At 50.8% G+C, this 17,865-nt stretch overlaps 4 protein-coding genes across 4 annotated transcripts; 2 read left to right on the top strand and 2 right to left on the bottom strand.

Moving 5' to 3' along the window:
• Window positions 1-3,333: 3,333 nt before the first annotated feature.
• EsH8_XV_000042 (zinc-dependent alcohol dehydrogenase family protein) lies at window positions 3,334-4,495 on the bottom strand (the record flags this gene model as incomplete). Its single annotated transcript, XM_083274083.1, has 2 exons — window positions 3,334-4,227; window positions 4,322-4,495. The coding sequence occupies 2 exons, from the start codon at window positions 4,493-4,495 to the stop codon at window positions 3,334-3,336; spliced, it is 1,068 nt and encodes a 355-aa protein (XP_083120615.1).
• A 5,077-nt stretch (window positions 4,496-9,572) lies between these two features.
• EsH8_XV_000043 (uncharacterized protein) lies at window positions 9,573-10,004 on the bottom strand (the record flags this gene model as incomplete). The annotated part of the gene is made up of 1 exon (XM_083274084.1): window positions 9,573-10,004. One exon carries the CDS (start codon window positions 10,002-10,004, stop codon window positions 9,573-9,575), a length of 432 nt encoding a protein of 143 aa, XP_083120616.1.
• A 2,495-nt stretch (window positions 10,005-12,499) lies between these two features.
• EsH8_XV_000044 (uncharacterized protein) lies at window positions 12,500-13,613 on the top strand (the record flags this gene model as incomplete). The annotated part of the gene is made up of 3 exons (XM_083274085.1): window positions 12,500-12,508; window positions 13,113-13,418; window positions 13,488-13,613. 3 exons carry the CDS (start codon window positions 12,500-12,502, stop codon window positions 13,611-13,613), a joined length of 441 nt encoding a protein of 146 aa, XP_083120617.1.
• A 297-nt stretch (window positions 13,614-13,910) lies between these two features.
• Window positions 13,911-17,636, top strand: EsH8_XV_000045 (uncharacterized protein; the record flags this gene model as incomplete). Its single annotated transcript, XM_083274086.1, has 9 exons — window positions 13,911-14,050; window positions 14,222-14,413; window positions 14,700-14,718; window positions 15,465-15,599; window positions 15,660-15,839; window positions 16,116-16,293; window positions 16,360-16,529; window positions 16,599-16,799; window positions 17,448-17,636. 9 exons carry the CDS (start codon window positions 13,911-13,913, stop codon window positions 17,634-17,636), a joined length of 1,404 nt encoding a protein of 467 aa, XP_083120618.1.
• Between the last annotated feature and the right edge of the window lie 229 nt (window positions 17,637-17,865).

Consider the following 17,865-nt stretch of genomic DNA (forward strand, 5'->3'; position numbering starts at 1 on the left):
GCTTTGAGAATTATAGAAAACAAACCGTGAAAAAATATACATTTGATGCAAGCTTTGAGGAATCTTATCAAAAAATAGTCTGTTCTGACACCGACCAGGAGCTAGGGCACAGTCACGTCACCGGCACCAGCTGAAGCTCCGGACCCGACCCACTGGCAAGCCAAACCCTAGGCCAAACCCTAGGCCAAACCCTACGCCAGACCCCGGGCCCAGCCCCAGCCGAAAGAGGACCTGCGGGTCTTTGCCAGCATCACTGAGTTTGAAACTTTTTGGTGGTCGTAAACAGTTCTCCATAGTATCTTAAGCCAGTTACGAGCAAGGCCAATCTATTTCCGGTATGAATGACGGTGCGATAAAGGTTCTGAGAACTTATTAGCTAGACTTCTCTATGTTGGCATGGCGTACTTACAGTGTTATGAGGCAACGGAATCTACAGAACCACTTGAGAAGCTCAAAGACATTGTATCTGTAGTACTCTGCGCACACCCATTGCCCACGCTATAGTCATTGATTGGATGAAATCTGCTCGAGCAACGAGTATGGGATCCCATCATCGGATCATGGTAGTTCATGAACATCTCAAGTGATGAGGTAAGACTGGAGCTCATTCCAAGCTCATAGTGGTTGTTTGTAGGGACGAAGTTCCCAAGGTTAGACCAGGGGATTTCGTTGTCGGGCTTCTCCATACAACTGATTGGAATGGAATTCTGCTCTTCAAAAGATTTTTGAACGTAACTTGTTTCTGGCTTGCTGAATATTGAAGAATAGGAGTAGTCTAGAACAGAGGGATTAGCGGCGCAAAAAGCAGTGGATATCGTCAACAGCTCACTTGGGTTTGGTTGAGGCTGTTCCAAAGAAGCGGCCTGGACTTCTTGGAGTGTATTAGAGACATCATTTAGTATATGTCCCTCCCACAGAGAAGCCTGGACATCAGGAAGCTCGACAGGGGCTGTTAAATCTCTTATCAGAGCTTCTCGCTGACGTTGAGCCTCTTTCAGCTCCTCAATCTCGAGTCTAAGGCTATGCTTAGTGCGGCTAGACCGAGTTCTATATTTGCAATCAGATTGTCGTTTCTGGCACCTCAAGCACGGCTCCCCTCCACTACACTTATGATAGTCAGCTTACATTGATGTATAACAGAAAAAAGCCAGAGAGAACATACCTTTGCCTTCTTTGCGCGGCAAGCCTCACAAGCTGTCGAAATACACACCCGTGATTTTCGCTCGGTATTTGACTTCGATAAGGGCTTTAGGGGAACTTGGCCTGCCATGTTCTTTTGCACGTCTTAGATTGAAACCTGTCTCATGGGAATACCTTAGGACCTGATAGTCTGTAGGGTTCGATGGCAGCTAATGCTGCAAGTTTTCCGTCTGAAATGTGTGCTGTGCTGACACATGTTCCCTAGGTGATATGACAAATATCGGTAAACCTGTCGTTTTATGTCGTTGCGAAGTTGTTGCGGTGGGTTATATGGCGCTTGATGAGCGCGGTCTGAATTAACGCATACGTCTCGGAGTGAAGTGAGTAAGGATGACAGTTTAAGGAGATGATTGTGAGGCAGAAGAATACTGAGACAGCATCTTCACTCCAATATGGATTGCGCCTGCAAATGGTAAAAGTCTTCGCTCAGTTCAATCAAATAAAAATTAGCTGGCGGCAATGCTTAAAGTAGTACATAGAGACGTGCAACGTAGATGTCAGACTGAATCACAGATGACATACAAATTACGTAGGTTCATCGGCCTCCACGAGCAATGTATCAGGAAACCTTTTCTTATATCGGCATGGACCAGGGTATTGAGAGTGAGCCTGTCAAAGAGCAGATCAGTAGCTAAAGTATCCTGTCTTTGCTCACAAAGACGCCACTGTGTTTGTTGGCGAATGAATGTAGGCGCCTGCCGGGGCATATTTGCCGGGGCAAAACTAAAGTCAGGTGTTAGCTGCTGTGGTACCGGGCCAAAGTAAAACCCCCTGTTCAGGTAAACGTGACCGTGCTGTCACAATCATATCAACAGCGATACTTTGAGGTTCTGATGAGCCTTGGACACAATTTTAGCTATTGAGAGTCACTATTCAGGTGGGTGGTGTCCCCGCACAACCTGTTAGGGATGTTAAACTTACCCCATCCCTTTGAAGTTGCGAGGCCATATTTTAGCGCGAAATTCGAGGTGGTGTGGAGACCCCCTCATGGACCCGGTCTTCTTACATCACTGGATATTAGGCTACGCATCATGAAATCTTCACATTTTAATCGAAACAATTAAACTACTATTTACCACTAAATTCAAGTTTACTTTTCAGTTAAAACTATTCAAGTCGTTAAGAATAATACAACTGACACTAAAGTCAACAACTGCTGATCGATGCCACCCGTTGCGGGGTAGGCCGATGACGCCAAGCCCAGATTATGGATATTCCATCGGGTGCGGACTGACCCCCCATTTTCGCCAAGGGCGGGGTAGAAGATTTGTTACCTGTGAATACTAACGTAGAAATTAACGCTCAATTAAATATTTCTCTATCGGTAATTTTGGAGTAAAAGTGGACATCTTGGAAATTGACAAATATGGGGTCAGTCCGTACCCAATGGGAGCATTATGGCCTTGAAACCTTGTTCTGTTTCTTGTTTTAGAAAAGACAGGTGTCAACAACACATCACTCGCTTCGTAGGAAACAGACCAATGTACATAATATTGTTCGCCGCTAAGCTCTCGCGATTGACCTGGGGGCTGGCAAAGACCACGCCTACTTTTGACCCCTTGTTTACAGACGAGATTCTCGGGCACAAAGGGGCCAGGTAGTTATGGTTCGGGGTCATGTTTACGTATTTCTGGGGCGAGGCCGCATACGAATCTCAAGATGATGATCTTTCAACCAAGTAGGCTTTGGAGCACACAAGTCCTATCGGTGCAACATGAGGGAAGTTTCATCCTGCCAAATACTCTCGGCGACCCTTGGGGCTTAGCAGGCGGGTGAACGAAAGCAGGATTCCAGGAACACTCTTAATTTTTTGATTCTTCAGCAAAAGGCTTGAGGGGCGTCATTGGATGGGAGTTTGGGATTTTAGGGAACAAATCTGCAAGATGGATAGAGATATCAGATGGCTTTTCGAAGGGCGTTGACGGCGGAATGATACATTAGTAAGTTTGGTGTTCATTTTGTATATCAACATACGTGGATTTCTTTTCGTTGTTTCAGTGTCTTAGACGATCAATATTCTTCTCGGGACCTGACTAGAATACGCCTCACCTAGCAAATAGACATAAAATGATGTTCATTGCTGCATTTATATTCAAACAAACTATCAACACGTAGCTAAGTATAGTTAACTTCTCAAATCTTGATGACAACCTTGCCAAAGTGCTTCTGCTCCCACTGATACTGGTACGCCTCCCTGACCTCCTCGAAGCCAAAGATCTTGTCGTCAACGACGGGCTTGATGCCATTAGCATCGATGGATCGGTTCATGTCCTCGAACTGCTGCCTCGAGCCGACGAGAATGCCGCGGATCGTGCAGATGTTGGTCAGCGCGTCTAGCAGCGTCGGCTGCTTCCCGGCGGCGACGCCAGCGCCGTTCGACAGGAACCCAATGACGGAGATGACGCCCTCGAGCTTGACGGCCTTGAGCGACTGCGCGACAGTGCCGGGCCCGCCGACCTCGATAACGTGGTCGACGCCCGCGCCGTCAGGCGTCAGCGACTTGGCCACCATGCCCCAGTTGGGCGTCTCGCGGTAGTTGATGACGTGGTGCGCGCCGAGCTTCTTGAGCCGGTCGCCCTTGGCCGCCGACGACGTCGTCGCGACGACGGTCGCGCCGGCGGCAACGGCGAACTGGATCGCCGCTAGGCTGACGCCACCGGTGCCTTGCGTGAGGATGACGTCGCCAGACTTGAGAGCCTTGGACAGCAGGCCGTAGAGGGCGTTCCAGGCCGTCAGCGGCGCGCAGGGGAGCGTGGCGGCCTCGACTGCGGTGAGCGTTCGGGGCGACTTGACGAGACCGTGCTCAGGCAGCACGGCGTACTGGCGCAGCGTGCCGTCGACGGCGCCGCCAAGGCCGCTGTTAAGGGCGCGGGGCGTGATGGGGTTGGTCTGGTGGTTCTGGTTGAAGAGCGTGACGACGTTGTCGCCCCCCTTGAGCTGTGTGACGCGGGGGCCGACGGCGAGCACGCGGCCGGCGCCGTCCGAGCCCGGGATGCGGGGGAGGCTGAGGGGGAAGGGGTAGAACCCCTGGCGAGATGTTAGAACTCAGTGGGAAGCAGCGATCCGGGGCATGGAGCATATGCATGAGGGTGTTGTGTGATGATGATGGGGGTTGGCGTACCTTGGGGATAATCAGGTCGCGGTAGTTCAGAGAGACGGCCTCAATCTGGACGAGCACGTCGTAGTCGCCCAGCGCCGGCACGGGCACGTCCTTCTTGAGCTTGAGGGTTCCCCAGTTGTCGGTGTCCTCGTTGATGCTGGTGACATACCAGGCGTTGGTCGAGGTGGGAGCCATGGTGGACTTGGTGGTGTTTTACTGTTGAAGTGTTTTGTGTTTTGATGGTGTGTAATTTAGCCAAGTTTCAAGTTGTTTACTGTGACTCTTTAATGTTGTTTTATATAATTCGAAGTCGAAATGGAATTTAGTTGGTTCAGTCAAACATCAAGTCGCAAAATCTCCAGTCTTAGTCGCGGTCCTTATACCCATGCTCAAGAGATTTCAAAGAATCGTGGGGTTCCGAACGGTTTGCTTCCGAGAGCTTCGGCATGACGCAACATCTTTATAGATCACCCGTCATACTGGAGACTCTACTCCGAGCGCCTAGTAAATGCGACCATGATTGCCCCGATCCCATATAACTGGGCACTATTGACACCCTCTCACAACCTTAATAACCTAACCTGCGCGGGCCCCCAAGAACTTTCCGTTGTTTCTGCGCCCCCTAACACGGTTTGGGATTGGGTAACAACCGTTAACTCTCCCTAGTCGCGTTCGCTATCAGGCGAAGCGACACGTGTGTTGTCAACAATCGGGTTTATCTAGTTAAGTGATTAGGAAGAAAAAATGAAATTGGTTACTGATTAGACCCCCTGATCTGCGCACTACGGGTCGGGTTAGGGCTAGGATTCTTGGCGGGCGTGGGGCCAGTCGGGTTAAAAAAAAACGTAGGGTTAAAAGTTTAATAAGAAAGTAAAAAGAAAAAAAGGCCCCTGCCGTACGTACTACGTTTATATATTTAGTGGTGAGGTAATATAGGGGGCTGGCTATAGCTAGCTAGCTACTAGCTAGTAGATAGAGTAGAAAGGAAGGAAGCAATAGAAGCAAAAAAAAAAGATTTCTTATTAAAAAGTTAACCTGTTTCTACTGTCTGTAAAAACTGTATATTATTATTATTATAATAAATATATATATAAATAAGCCCTAAAGGGCTTTTCTTCCTATATTCTATATCTATCTATAAGTCCCAACTAAAGGAACCTGCTTCTAACTGTAAGTAATTATAAAAGCAAGAAAGAAAGGGAAGAAAGCCTTGTAGGGCTTTTCTCTTCTTTATACTTTATCCCTCCTCCCTCCCTCCTTTTAACCTAGGTTTTTGCTTGTTAAAGTAGTATAGAGTAAGCTGCCTCTACTACTATAAGTAAATAAGCCTTGTGCGTAGGGCTTTCTATCTCATCCTTATCTCGTCTTTATTATAAGGAAAGAAGCCCTATAGGGCTTTTCCTCCCTACGTCTAAGTGCTCTTATTAAAAAGCAAGTTACCTACCTCTAGTTGCTACCTACCTCTATAGTAAGTAAGTAAAGTAATAATCCTTAAGTAACCCTAAGTAACCCTCTAGAAGCCTTATGTGTAGGAGGCTTTTCTTCTTTATATTAAAGTGCTTTATTAAAAGTAACTAACCTACCTCTATTTACCTACTTCTATAGCAGCAAGTAAGTAAAGAAAAAAAGCCCTGTAGGGCTTTCCTTCCCTACATCTAAGTGCTTATTAAAAGTAACCTACCTACCTCCTAGTTACCTACCTCTATAGTAAGTAAGTAAAGTAAAGAAGCCCTATAGGGCTTTTCTTCCCTTCTATATTAAAGTGCTTATTAAAAGTAACCTACCTACCTCTATTTACCTACCTCTACATACAGTAAGTAAGTAAAGTAAAGAAGCCCTATAGGGCTTTTCTTCTATTGTTATCCTTCCTTACTACTCCTTATTAAAGCATGTTGCCTCTATTGTAAGTAAAAAAAGCCCTATAGGGCTTTTCTTTCTTACATCTAGATGCTTTTTAAAAGTAGCTAACTAATTACTACTATAGTTAAGTAAAAGTAAAGTAAAGAATACCTTATAGGGCTTTTTAAACTGTATATATACAGCTAGATAAATTTATTATTAATAAAGTTAGAAAAACCTAGCTTTCCTTAGCCCTATATATATAGTATACTAAATAAAACAGTATAAAGAATATAAGTAGGAGCTCTAACTACCTGTTACTGTAGAGGAGGGAGATAAGAAGGTAATAGCCTTTAGACCTAGACAACCCTATAGAAAGGTAAAGAAAGGTAGAGTAGTAAAGAGTTAGAAAGATAAGAGTAATACTAACGGATTAAGAAAAGAATAATAATAATAGGTAATTATTATGTTATATATATACGTGTTATTTATTTAATCCTCCCTTGATGAGACGGGAGCCGGCGCGCCCCGCCCCACCCGGGCGCCCGGCTCCACTTTTCCCGTCCCACGACCGTGAAGGGGGGCTGACGCGCGCGCGCGACGGCGACCGGTAAGGAGTAGTCCTTCACGGCCGTGAAAGCCATCAGTGCCCTATCTCCATCCCATGACCGTGAAGGGTTGCCCCCACCATCTCCATCCCATGACCGTGAAGGGTTGCCCCCACCATCTCCATCCTATGACCGTGAAGGGTTGCCCCCCCCATCTCCATCCCATGACCGTGAAGGGTCGCCCCCCTATCTCCATCCCATGACCGTAAAGGGTCAACCTCTACATCCCTATCCTATAACCGTAAAGGGTCAACCTCTACATCCCTATCCTATGGCTGTGAAGGATTAACCTCTGCATCTCTATCTCTATCTCTATCTCTATCTCTATCTCCATCTCTATCTCTATCTCTATCTCTATCTCTATCTCTATCTCCTAGCTGTAAAGGGTTAACCTCTCTGTCTTATAGCCGTTAAGGGTTAATCTCTTTATCTACATCTGCATCTCTATCCCTATCTCATGACTGTGAAGCATTAACCTCTCTATCTCTATCCCCATCTATATCTCCATCCCTATCTCCATCTATATCTCATGCCTATAAAGGGTTAACCTCTATATCCCTATCCCTATCCCTATCTTATAGCCGTAAAGGGTTAATCTCTAAATCCCTATCCCCATCTTATAACCGTAAAGGGTTAACCTTTACATCCTTATCTCTATCCCCATCTTATAACCGTAAAGCGTTAACTCCAGCATCCCTACCTCTACATCCCTACCCCTATCCCTATCTTATAGCCGTAAAGGGTCAACCTCTACATCCTTATCCCTATTCCCATTTTATAACCGTAAAGGGTTAACCTCTACATCCCCATCCCCATCCTTATCTCTATCTCTATCTCTATCTCCATCTTATAGCTGTAAAGGGTCAACCTTTGCATCCCTATTCTTATCTTATAACCGTAAAGGGTCAACCTTTGCATCCCCATCCCCATCCCTATCCCCATCCCTATCTTATAGCCGTAAAGGGTTAACCTCTACATCCTTATCCCTATCCTTATCTTATAGCCGTAAAGCGTCAACCTCCCTATCCCTATCCCTATCTCCATCCCCATCTTATAACTATAAAGGGTTAACCTCCCCATCTCTATCCTCATCCCTATCTTATAACTGTAAAGCGTTAACCTCCCTATCCCTATTTTCATCCCCTTCTTATAGCTGTAAAGCGTCAACCTCCCTATCTGCATCCCTATCTCTATCCCCATCTCTATCTCCATCTTATAACTATAAAGCGTTAACCTCCTTATCTCTACCTCTATCTCTATCTTATAACCGTGAAGCGTCAACCTCTTTATCCCTATCTCTATCCCCATCCCTATCTCCATCCCCATCCCTATCTTATAACCGTAAAGCGTCAACCTCCCTAACCCTATCACCATCCCCATCTTATAGCTGTAAAGAGTTAACCTTAGTATCCCTACCCCTATATCCCTACCCTCATCCCCATCTTATAATCGTAAAGGGTTAACCTCCCTATCCCCATCCTCATCCCTATCTTATAACCGTAAAGCGTTAACCTCTTTATCCCTATCTCTATCCCCATCCCTATCTTATAACCGTAAAGCGTTAACCTCCCTAACCCTATCCCCAACTACATCCCCCATCCCTATCCCCATCCCTATCTCTATCTCTATCTCTATCTCCATCTCTATCTCTATCTCTATCTCCATCTTATAACTGTAAAGGGTCAACCTCTACATCCCCATCCCCATCCCTATCTCTAATTTATAACTATCTAGATAAAGCGCTAACTAACTGTAGTTAGTATAAAAGTAATAAAGAGGCAGTCTTATAATAAGAGGCGTCAAGCCTTAATCTATTTTAATCTATTAATCTGCAGCCAACAGACGCTACACTACAAACAACGCTAGAACGTTACTAACCGCCAAGCAGCTAAGCTACTTAATATCTATATCCTCCTGTATGCTATCCTAGTCGTCCTCTTCTTTAATCTAAATCTTATTATTTACCAGCAGCAGGTTAGCAACGTTAATGCCTAGGTAGCCTGTTAACAGCTTGTTGTTAATATCCTCTACCTTCCTGTAGATGTCGTCTTGCGTCACACGCAACCAGTACTTAACGCCGCTGTAGGAGGTTATTAGCATTAATGCCGCCGTCACCCGTACGATCTTGCCTTAGACCTCGCCGTTAGCCGCCGCCTCCTTCTAGAACTTAGCCGCCTTAGCCCTAGCAGCGTTAGTAACTACGCCGCCTAGTAGGGATGCCGTCAGCACCACCATCCTGTCGCCCTTTCTAGCGGCGGCATTATTAACAGCGTCAGCCTTACTGCTGCTGTTAGTGTTGCCGCCGCTGCTAGTCTTGTTCTTGTTGGTGTTAGTGTTGGTGTTAGTGTTGGCAGTAGCGGTAGTGGTGGTAAGCTTCGGCGTTGTAGCCGCGCTGGTGGTGTTAAGACGCCAAGTAGGTACCGGCGTGGCGCCCCCTGCTGCTGAGTATCCTTCCCTGCCGGCTGCTATACTTGCAGTCGTAGCGGCGTAAAGAGTCCTGCTGTTGACGTAGAAGGGCCAAGCGTGCAGGAGGCTGCAGCCTCCGTAAAGATAGGAAAATACTCGCCGCGCAGCATCGTCTTAAGGAAGGAAAGCGACAGGCAGTTATAGGCCTCCTTAGCGCTTAGGTGGAGCCTGACGAAGCGCTTAACGGCCCGTACGAATGCCTTAGGCGCCACCACCACCTTACTGTTCCAGTAAAGTACCTAGAGGTAGAGGTCGCCGTCGCCGTTACTACAGCCGACTAAGCCCACCCGGGGAGGCGCACTAAGGTCGCCGCCGCCTATAGCCGCCAGCCGGCCGCCTAGCTGCAGCGCGCAGACCCTCTACGTCGACACCCGCACGGCATCCCTATCGTCCTGTGCGTTATAGAGGTGTATCTTGGGCGGCGGCAAGCCCTTAAGCTTGCCGTCCTTACTACTATCCGCCTTGCGCTTACGCGTCGCCAGCGCCTTCTCGGCGGCCACCACCGCCGCCGCCGGCGTTAATGCCTGCTCCTGTAACGCCTGCTGCCTGCTGGCTATAAAGTTATCCGGGTTGAGGAAGTTAAGGGCAACGCTCTCAGTAGCCTCCCTCTCTAGGGCGTCCGAGAAGCGCGTCGCTACGCTGCTAATAGCCTCGTAGTAGCGCCTGATAGCAGTAAAGCCCTTAGCTATAAAGGCGCCCTCAAGCTTGCCCTTATTGAAGGCGACGACAACGCTGCCTATACTGTTGACGGCGCCCTTCAGCGTGGTGATGTCGTTACGGTAGGGCTCCATCGCTACAACGCTACTGCCGGTGGTGCTAGTGGTGCTGGTGGTGGCGGCAGCTGTAGTTGCAATCGTTAAGGACGGCTGCGCCGCCTTGCCGCCGCCCTTAGCCCCCGCCCCCTTGCTGCGTGTAGCTGGCGTTCCACCCCCTGTTGCTATCTTATAGTCCTTGTCGTCCTGGTCGTTATTGTTGCTGCTCTCGTCCCCGTACTAGTCTTTATCATCCGTATTGTTGTCGCCCCTACTGCTGCTGAGGCTGATGCTCTTAATGTTGCTGCGCCGCGCCTGCTCCGTCACCTGTAATAGCGGCGGCTGCAGTCTGCCGCCCTTAACAGCCTAGGGATCCGTTAGCTGGTGCCCCCTCCTCCAGCATCTAATCTCAGCCCTATTGCCCCGCCCCGTTGGGCCTATAGTAAACCTAATGACGCTAAGGTTGGTAGACGTACCGGCTGTACCCTGCTCTTTATTAACTGAGGTCCCCTCCCTAATATAGAGTATCTCGCTAACGTTGGTGTTATTGCTAAAGTGCTGCAAGGCGTTCTATAGCACCTCTATAAAGCTGTCCTTATTAGTGATAACGAAGTACTCCTTCTTGTAGCTAGGTATAACCAGGCGGCCCTTATAGTAGTAGCATACGCTGTTGAATACAGCGTAGTCGGCATCCTCCCTCCGCAAGTTGTAGCTATTTGCGCTCTTTTTCTAGTAGTAGGGCATCTTTACTGTGTGTTACTGCTAGTCTTTATTTACCTGGCCCCTCCCCTTACAGCGCAGCTAGCCGGCTGCTATACCTTCCCCCGTTTTACAGCTGCCGCCTGCTTGCAGCCGCCTTTACGTTAGGCCTCTATAGTTTATTGTTAGCCAGCCGCCTTTACTGTATAACGCCGCCCTTCCGTGCTGCCTCTAGCACGTCAGACGGGTGGCGAGGCCTTATGTCGCTAGCTGGCGTCCTCCCTTGCTGCTGGCCTGCTGCAGCCGTTTACAGATGTGTGATTCAGCTGATTAATAGATTAATTAATAGATTAATTAATTAATTAATTAATTGATTAAAGGGCCGCTATAGCTAATTAATCCAGCCTAATACAGCCGTTAGTGTAGTAGTTAATAAGCCGGTTAAGTAGACAAACAGCAGATAGGCAACAAAGCCTAAGCAATTATGTGAATAGAATAATAGCCTGTAATAGTGGGTTTTTTCTCTTAATAAATAGTCCGGCTGGTTAGGTTGGCCTAAAAGAAAGATTAGATTAATCTTAGTCGTCTCTTTTAAACTAGTCCTTATACAGGCTGGTACCCGCTAGCCCTCTTAAATAAAGTAGAGTAGAACAGTTACTAGAAGACCGCTACACGTCTCGCCTTTACTTAGCTTCTAAACAGTAACCCCTTAACGACCTCACTATTCTCTTTCTCTCTCACCCGTTTACCCTTTCAGCCTAAAGATAAGTTAATATACAGCCCCTATATATAAAGGCCCTCTGCTTCTAGACAGCAAAGCTATTATTTTCCCACCTTAAAGCCGTATTTAGCCCTATTATCAGTCGTTATCCTGTTTGTTAGGTTTATCTAGCAGCCTAGCTGCTGCTGTAAGGAGGCTGCCTGTATATATGCACGCCTCCCGGGCCCCTCCCGGGCCCCGCCCTATCTCCCGCTGCCTTAGTACCGGCCAGGCTTAAGGCTAAAGGGGCGCACCCTTTACGGCTATAAAAGGCTTTAAAGCCCAACCCTCCTCTTATTAGCTCTGGATAGGCCTGGTGGGACCCAGTAGGGCTTGGCAGGGGTAGGGCTAGGTACAGGCCACTTGCCGCCCCACCTTCAAGACTAGGCTTTCCCTTCCCTCCCACCCCTTCTCCTCTTTTCTCCCTCTTCCACCCCCTCTTTAACCTACCTACTACCGGCCAACCAACCAACCAGCTGCTGGCTCCTACAACCGTAAAGGGGCCCGCCTGCAGCCAGCCGTCCGCCGTCTAACTACAGCCGTCGGCTCCTATAACTGTAAAGGGTCCCCTTAAGAGCTAGGCCCACCTATACCCTGCATTCTAACGTTCCAACAACCTATATTCCCACTAAACGGTCTGATCTTCCAACCCATACTCTATACCTCGCCCCACCTCTAAACCTAACGTTCCAACCAGACGTCCTCACCGGCACCCATCGCCAGGCACTATAGTAAGCTAGCTCTACACCTTACTACTACCGGTAACCTCCTCTCCTATACCTGCAACTGCTAACGTGCCGACCCCGCTATAACGACAGGACTACAGCAATGCAGACGTCCCGGCTGTAACCGCCAACTATTACGACATTAAGGGCATCGTCTACTTAGTCCCCGCCTTTAGCATTATCTTCTATACCGCCTGCACCGCCGCTATCAACCTACAGCCTTACCTGTCAGCAAACTACCTCTACAGCTGCTTCCCTAACGTTAATGTCTCCCGCTTCGTTAATATAATCCAGTGCGTATTTAACTACATCCCTACGGCCGCCGCTAACTGCAAGAAGATGCAGCCGGCATGGCTTGCGTTACGGCCCCCCGCCCCCGCCTACTTCGCCCTGCTGCCCTTCCTGCCTATATACTGCAACGGCCTCAGCTGCTTCACCTGCACCTACGTAACGCGAAACGCAAAGACCTTCTGCAAGTACCTCTGCAAGAGGTACTCCGCCTACATCCAGGCCATTACTAGCCTTGCCGTCTAAGGCTTCCCAGTAGGCACCAGCTCCTACTAGTTCTGCGTTGAGGCCCCGCCCGCCAGCAACCTGGGCCTAGAGGCGGCCAGCGGCGCGCCAGCCCTTTATAATCGTGAAGGAGGCCTCCCCGACGCGCCACCCACGCTTACCGACCTCCTGCGCGGCGCCCGCTGTGACCTCTGCAACCGCTTGCTGAACTAGACCATCTAGTCGGGCATGCTGACGGAGCCCAACCTGTTTATAGAGACTATAGGCTTCGCCTACACCCTCAGCAGCCGCTACACTAGGGCCTAGGTTATCGCCACCTTCCTTAAGGACGGGCTGCGCGCCGTCGCACCCTACACCAAGAGCCTGCGCTGTATTACCGCTGCGTCGCTATCCCACCTGTAAGGCCTATACAGCCAGCCGCTGCTTAAGGAGCTCAACCGCCGCTCCTAGAGCAAGGCGCCTAAGTACCCGTTCAACTGCCTGCTAGAGGACTACACTATTACTAACTACGCCGCCACCTGGCGCTGCATCTTCCTCTTTGTTACAAACTTCCTCCCCCTCCCCAAGGCGAGCAAGCGCATCCCCTACCCTACCGGCCTGCCTACCGCCCCCGTAGCGCTGCCCGCCAACGTCGTCGACGCCTTTACGCACATGTTCCGCTGCAACCCCTCGCCGCCTGCTGCCGACGCCGACGCCTGCCGCCGCCTTGACGCCGCCGTTATCAACGCCGTCTTCTTGCTTACCAACCAGGCCCTCGTCAGCAGCCCCTTTAAGTCGCCCCTTATCTTAGCTATGGCCTTTATGTCTATCTGCAGCAAGACCTAGTACTACACCTACAGCAAGTACAGCAAGTACGTCAGCAGCGTCGTCAAGATAGCCCTCGTCGCCACGCTGGAGCGCGCGCGCTACAACCACCACCTGGCCGTACAGGGCTGCAGCCCTGCCGACTAGAGCCCTACGCCCGTCCTTATTAACTCGCTCGTCGCTATTATAGAGCAGACTATCTACACCAAGGGGCCCCGCCGCTTCCTAACGCCACTCGCCTGGCTCTTTAACAGGCAGGGCGAGCTCGCCAAGCTCTACCGCTAGGGCGACGCCACCAGTAAGGACCACGTCGTCTAGTTGCGCCACCTGGAGACGTAAAAGCCCGTTATAACCTTCTGCAACATACGCCTAAAGGAGTTAGATATACGCAACTTCACCTCAGCCCTTATTAACGCTGTGGAGCAGGCGCTAATCTTGCTGCTTATGCTTAACGACGTCGTTAGCATTAACAACCCATCCGCCCTCACCGTCCTCCCCAAGCTGCTGCTGCTTAACGACGTTACAGACAACCTCAGCAAGCTCCTTATCGGCTACAGCTTCCTTAACTACAAGGCCAACAAGCTGTAGGTCTTTACTAGTAAGGGCTTCGTTGAGACGTACTCCAAGGCGGCTGCAGGCCCCTTTAGCTACTTCGTCGTTGCTAGCAGCCCTAACCTCTCAGCCATCCGCTAGTACTAGCGCGCTACTGACGCCTTCCTGCACTTACTCCTTGCCGCCGTGTACGTCACCTGCAGCCAGCCTGCGTACGCCCCTAAGCTTATCTCTATCTGCATTAAGAACAGCCCCTACAGCAGCCCCTACAACGTCTTTATGCGCAGCAGGCTTGTATCCATCTTTACCGTCTACTATAAGGGCTACAGGTTAACTAAGGAGTATAAGCCTATCTACTACTTCCTGCCGCCGCGCCTCAGCTGCCTCCTCGCCTGGTACCTCTAGCTTACGCACCCCTTCCTTAATAACATCAGCGCCCTTACAGCGCTTGCCTGCAACAGGCCGGCTGTAGCTATCTCGCCCTACCTGTAGCTGCATAAGGTCGTTATTACTAAGGCACCCGTACTAAGTCTTAGTAAGTAGTCGTCGTCTCCCTTATTACTGCACCCTAACGCCTAGCCGTCCCTGTTCCCCTAGTGGCCTAGTGGCCTAGTAGCTGCTGCAGGTGGAGGCGGGGGCAGCCTTTTACAGCTATAGAACGGAAGCACGGCGGCCGGGTAGGACCCAGCTCTTTACGGCTGTAAGACCCAAGGCTCTAGATCCTACAGCCGTAAAGGGTTAGGCTTCGCTGCCGCCCTCCTGGCCTGCTACAACCGTAAAGGGTTGCCCAGCCTGCTTACCTTCAGGCTTTAGGCGATTTAAGGCCGTCCCTATTCTAGTAGTGGCCTAGTAGCTGCTGCAGGTAGAGGCGGGGGCAGCCCTTTACGGCCGTAAGAGCCAAGGCTCTAGATCCTACAGCCGTAAAGGGTTAGGCCTCACCGCCGCCCTCCTATCCCGTTACGACTGTAAAGGGTCGCCCAGCCTGCTCGCCCTTAGACCTTAGGCGTTCTAAGCCTCTAGATTAATCCTATAGCTGTAAAGGGGGCGGCCTTAACCCCTAACCCCCCCCCGCCCTACCTCCTCCTTCCCGCCCTGTAAGCCTCGTTTGCACAACACACGTAACCCCCTACAGCCTGTAAGAGCTAGCGGCTAACACTTTATCTCCCTACAGGACCCGTTTGCAACTCTAACAGCGCTGCATCCTTGCCGAGTGAGTCCGACTTCCAGGCGCCTATTAACGACCTGTACTAGGCTGTGCCTGGCCCCGACAAGCAGCCTGCACCCCTGCATTAGGCCCCCTTGAAGCTGACCTCCTCTATGACGGACGCCTTAATCGCCTTAATTAGCACCGCGCTTAACGTGTCCACCTGGCGGCATGTAGCTATCGCCTTTACGAAGCGCTTTATCACCCTTATCGGCTACAGCACTAACTCCCTCTTCCTGTAGGCCTACCTTACTGATAGCTGTAACAACCCTATAGACACCCAGGCGAGCTACTCCACCTTAGTTGCACTCAACTACTACACTAAGGAGTTCCTTAACGGCGCTACAGCAACACCTATCTACTACGCCTACCGCCACGTAAGCTGCCTCTAGCACTCGTTCCTTTATATTGACGATACCGACCCGGCTGCCAACAAGGCTGCTGCTGCTACTAACAACCTAGACCCGTATAGCGACGACGACGCTCTGGCTGAAACCCTGGCTGCCTGCAACCACCAGGCGCTGCGCCTTGAGAACCTCTCTGTAGAGATCTCCAACGACCTCGTCCGCACCGTCGCCGGCACCGCCGCGCCCAAGCTGCGCGACTACCAACGCGCCGTCCTTAAGGCTATCTCGGAGTTCTAGGGCGATGTTATCTACATCGCTAGAACCGGCTCCAGTAAGAGTATCGCCTTTATGTCCCCAGCCGCCGTCTCGCCTACAGGCGTTACTATTATGGTCGTGCCGCTTAAGGCCCTCTAGCAGGAGATCGCCAGGCGCTTCTACAACATAGGGGTCTCAGTTAGGATCTAGAAGCCGGGCCGCCCTAGTGCGTCGCACAGCACTACTACCGTCGTTATCGTCAGCCCCAAGCAGCTAGGCAACCAGGCTTAGAACGCCTTCATCCAGTTGCTTAATAATGCCTTTAAGATTAACTGCATCGTCGTCAACAAAGCCCACCTCATCCTTGGCGCTAACAACGACTTCCGCTTCCTCCTCTTGCAGCTAGGCCAACGCACTGCGTTTGCATGCCTACACCGCCTCTTCCTGACGGCCACCCTCCCGCCCTGCCGTAAGGCCGCCTTTAGGGAGGTCTACTAGGTTAGGGATGACGCCTGCGTTATCTGCACCCCTACAGGCCGCCTGCCTATCTACTTCTGCAACGTTAATATTGCCGACGTAGCTGACGTCAAGCCGGCCATCTTTACGCTTGTTAACTGCTTTAGAGCCGCTAACAAGGCGTACGCCACCGCTAAGTATAAGTACGCCCGCCTCGCTATCGTCTACTGCTGCAGCCTGCAGGACGTCGTACGCCTTAGCACCAAGCTAGGCGCCTAGGTCTACTACTCTAAGCTTAGCAACAACGACTGCACTAAGTCCATCTGGGGCTGGCTTAAGCGCAGCCACGTTATAGTGGCGACAACCTCACTTGGCGTCAGTATGGACCACCCTAACGTCTCCCTTATCCTCTACTACAGCCTCCCCTACAACCTCATTAGCTGGATGCAGCAGGCTGGCTGTAGCGCCTGCAACGGCTTGCCTGCCTACGCCGTTATTATCTACACCGGCAACCCTAGGGTTATCAACTAGGGCCTGCACAGCTTCCTTAAGGCGCCCTGCCTACACAAGTTCCTTATAGAGTACTTTAACGGCAGCACCAGCCACCTAGCCTGCTACAACGCCTTTAACTAGGTCTACTGCACTAAGTGCCTTAAGCAGCCCTTTGTCGCCCCACCCCCCCCACCTGCCGCACCGCCCCTTTACAGCTATAGAACTAACCCCTAGCTGGCTGACCCCTTTAACGGTTGTAAAGGGTCCTCACCTGCCGCCTGGCCGACACCCGCCCTGCTGGCGCCCTACCCCTAGCTGCAGCGCTACTGCAACCTACCTCACCCGTCCCCCTAGGCGCCTTACGCCCCCGCCTCACCTGCCTCACCCGCCTCACCCGCCTCGCCCGCCGCACCCGCTACGCCCGTCGTCACGTACGCGCTCCACAGCAGCCGCTCCTCCAGCTTGTTAGCTACGTCAGGCTCGCGCTCGGGCTCGCGCGTCTTCTCTAGCGGCACCTACCGTTTCAAGCCCTACCCAGCCGCCTACTTGCTAACAGCTACGACGCTAAGCTGCACCCAGCGCCTGCTGCTCCTGTAGTCCGCTAGCGCTGCGTCCCTCACGCCCGCCGCCCCCTACAATACAACGCTGCAGCTTGCCGACCGCCTCGCCTAGCAGCACGTCGACCGCCAGTACGCACTTAAGGGCACCTGGTCTACTACTGCCGTTAACGTCTTGCTGTCTAATACCCTATACGCCTATATAGGCCTTATCTACAACTGCAAGCAGTACGCCTACTGCGCCGTCGTCGCCGGTCTCCAGGCGGGCTGCAACTACTACCTCTCCTACTGCCTTACAGCCGCCTAGGCTTCGTCTAGCTGCACCTTCTCCGCCGCTACTAACAACCTCACAAGGCTCCGTTTCGAAAGCTACGCCTGCTGCAGCGCCTGCTATATACCCCAGCGCTACTACCCCTGCTTCTGCATGCACCCCTAGTCGTCTACCTATACCTATAGCCAGACGTTTAAAGACCTTACCGCCGTCTACTTTATCCTCTACCTAGACTGTATCGATATAGCGCTTTCTAAGCTTGACG

This window comes from Colletotrichum jinshuiense, chromosome 15 (assembly GCF_051148585.1).
Source record: "Colletotrichum jinshuiense chromosome 15, complete sequence".
NCBI classification, from domain to species: domain Eukaryota; kingdom Fungi; phylum Ascomycota; class Sordariomycetes; order Glomerellales; family Glomerellaceae; genus Colletotrichum; species Colletotrichum jinshuiense.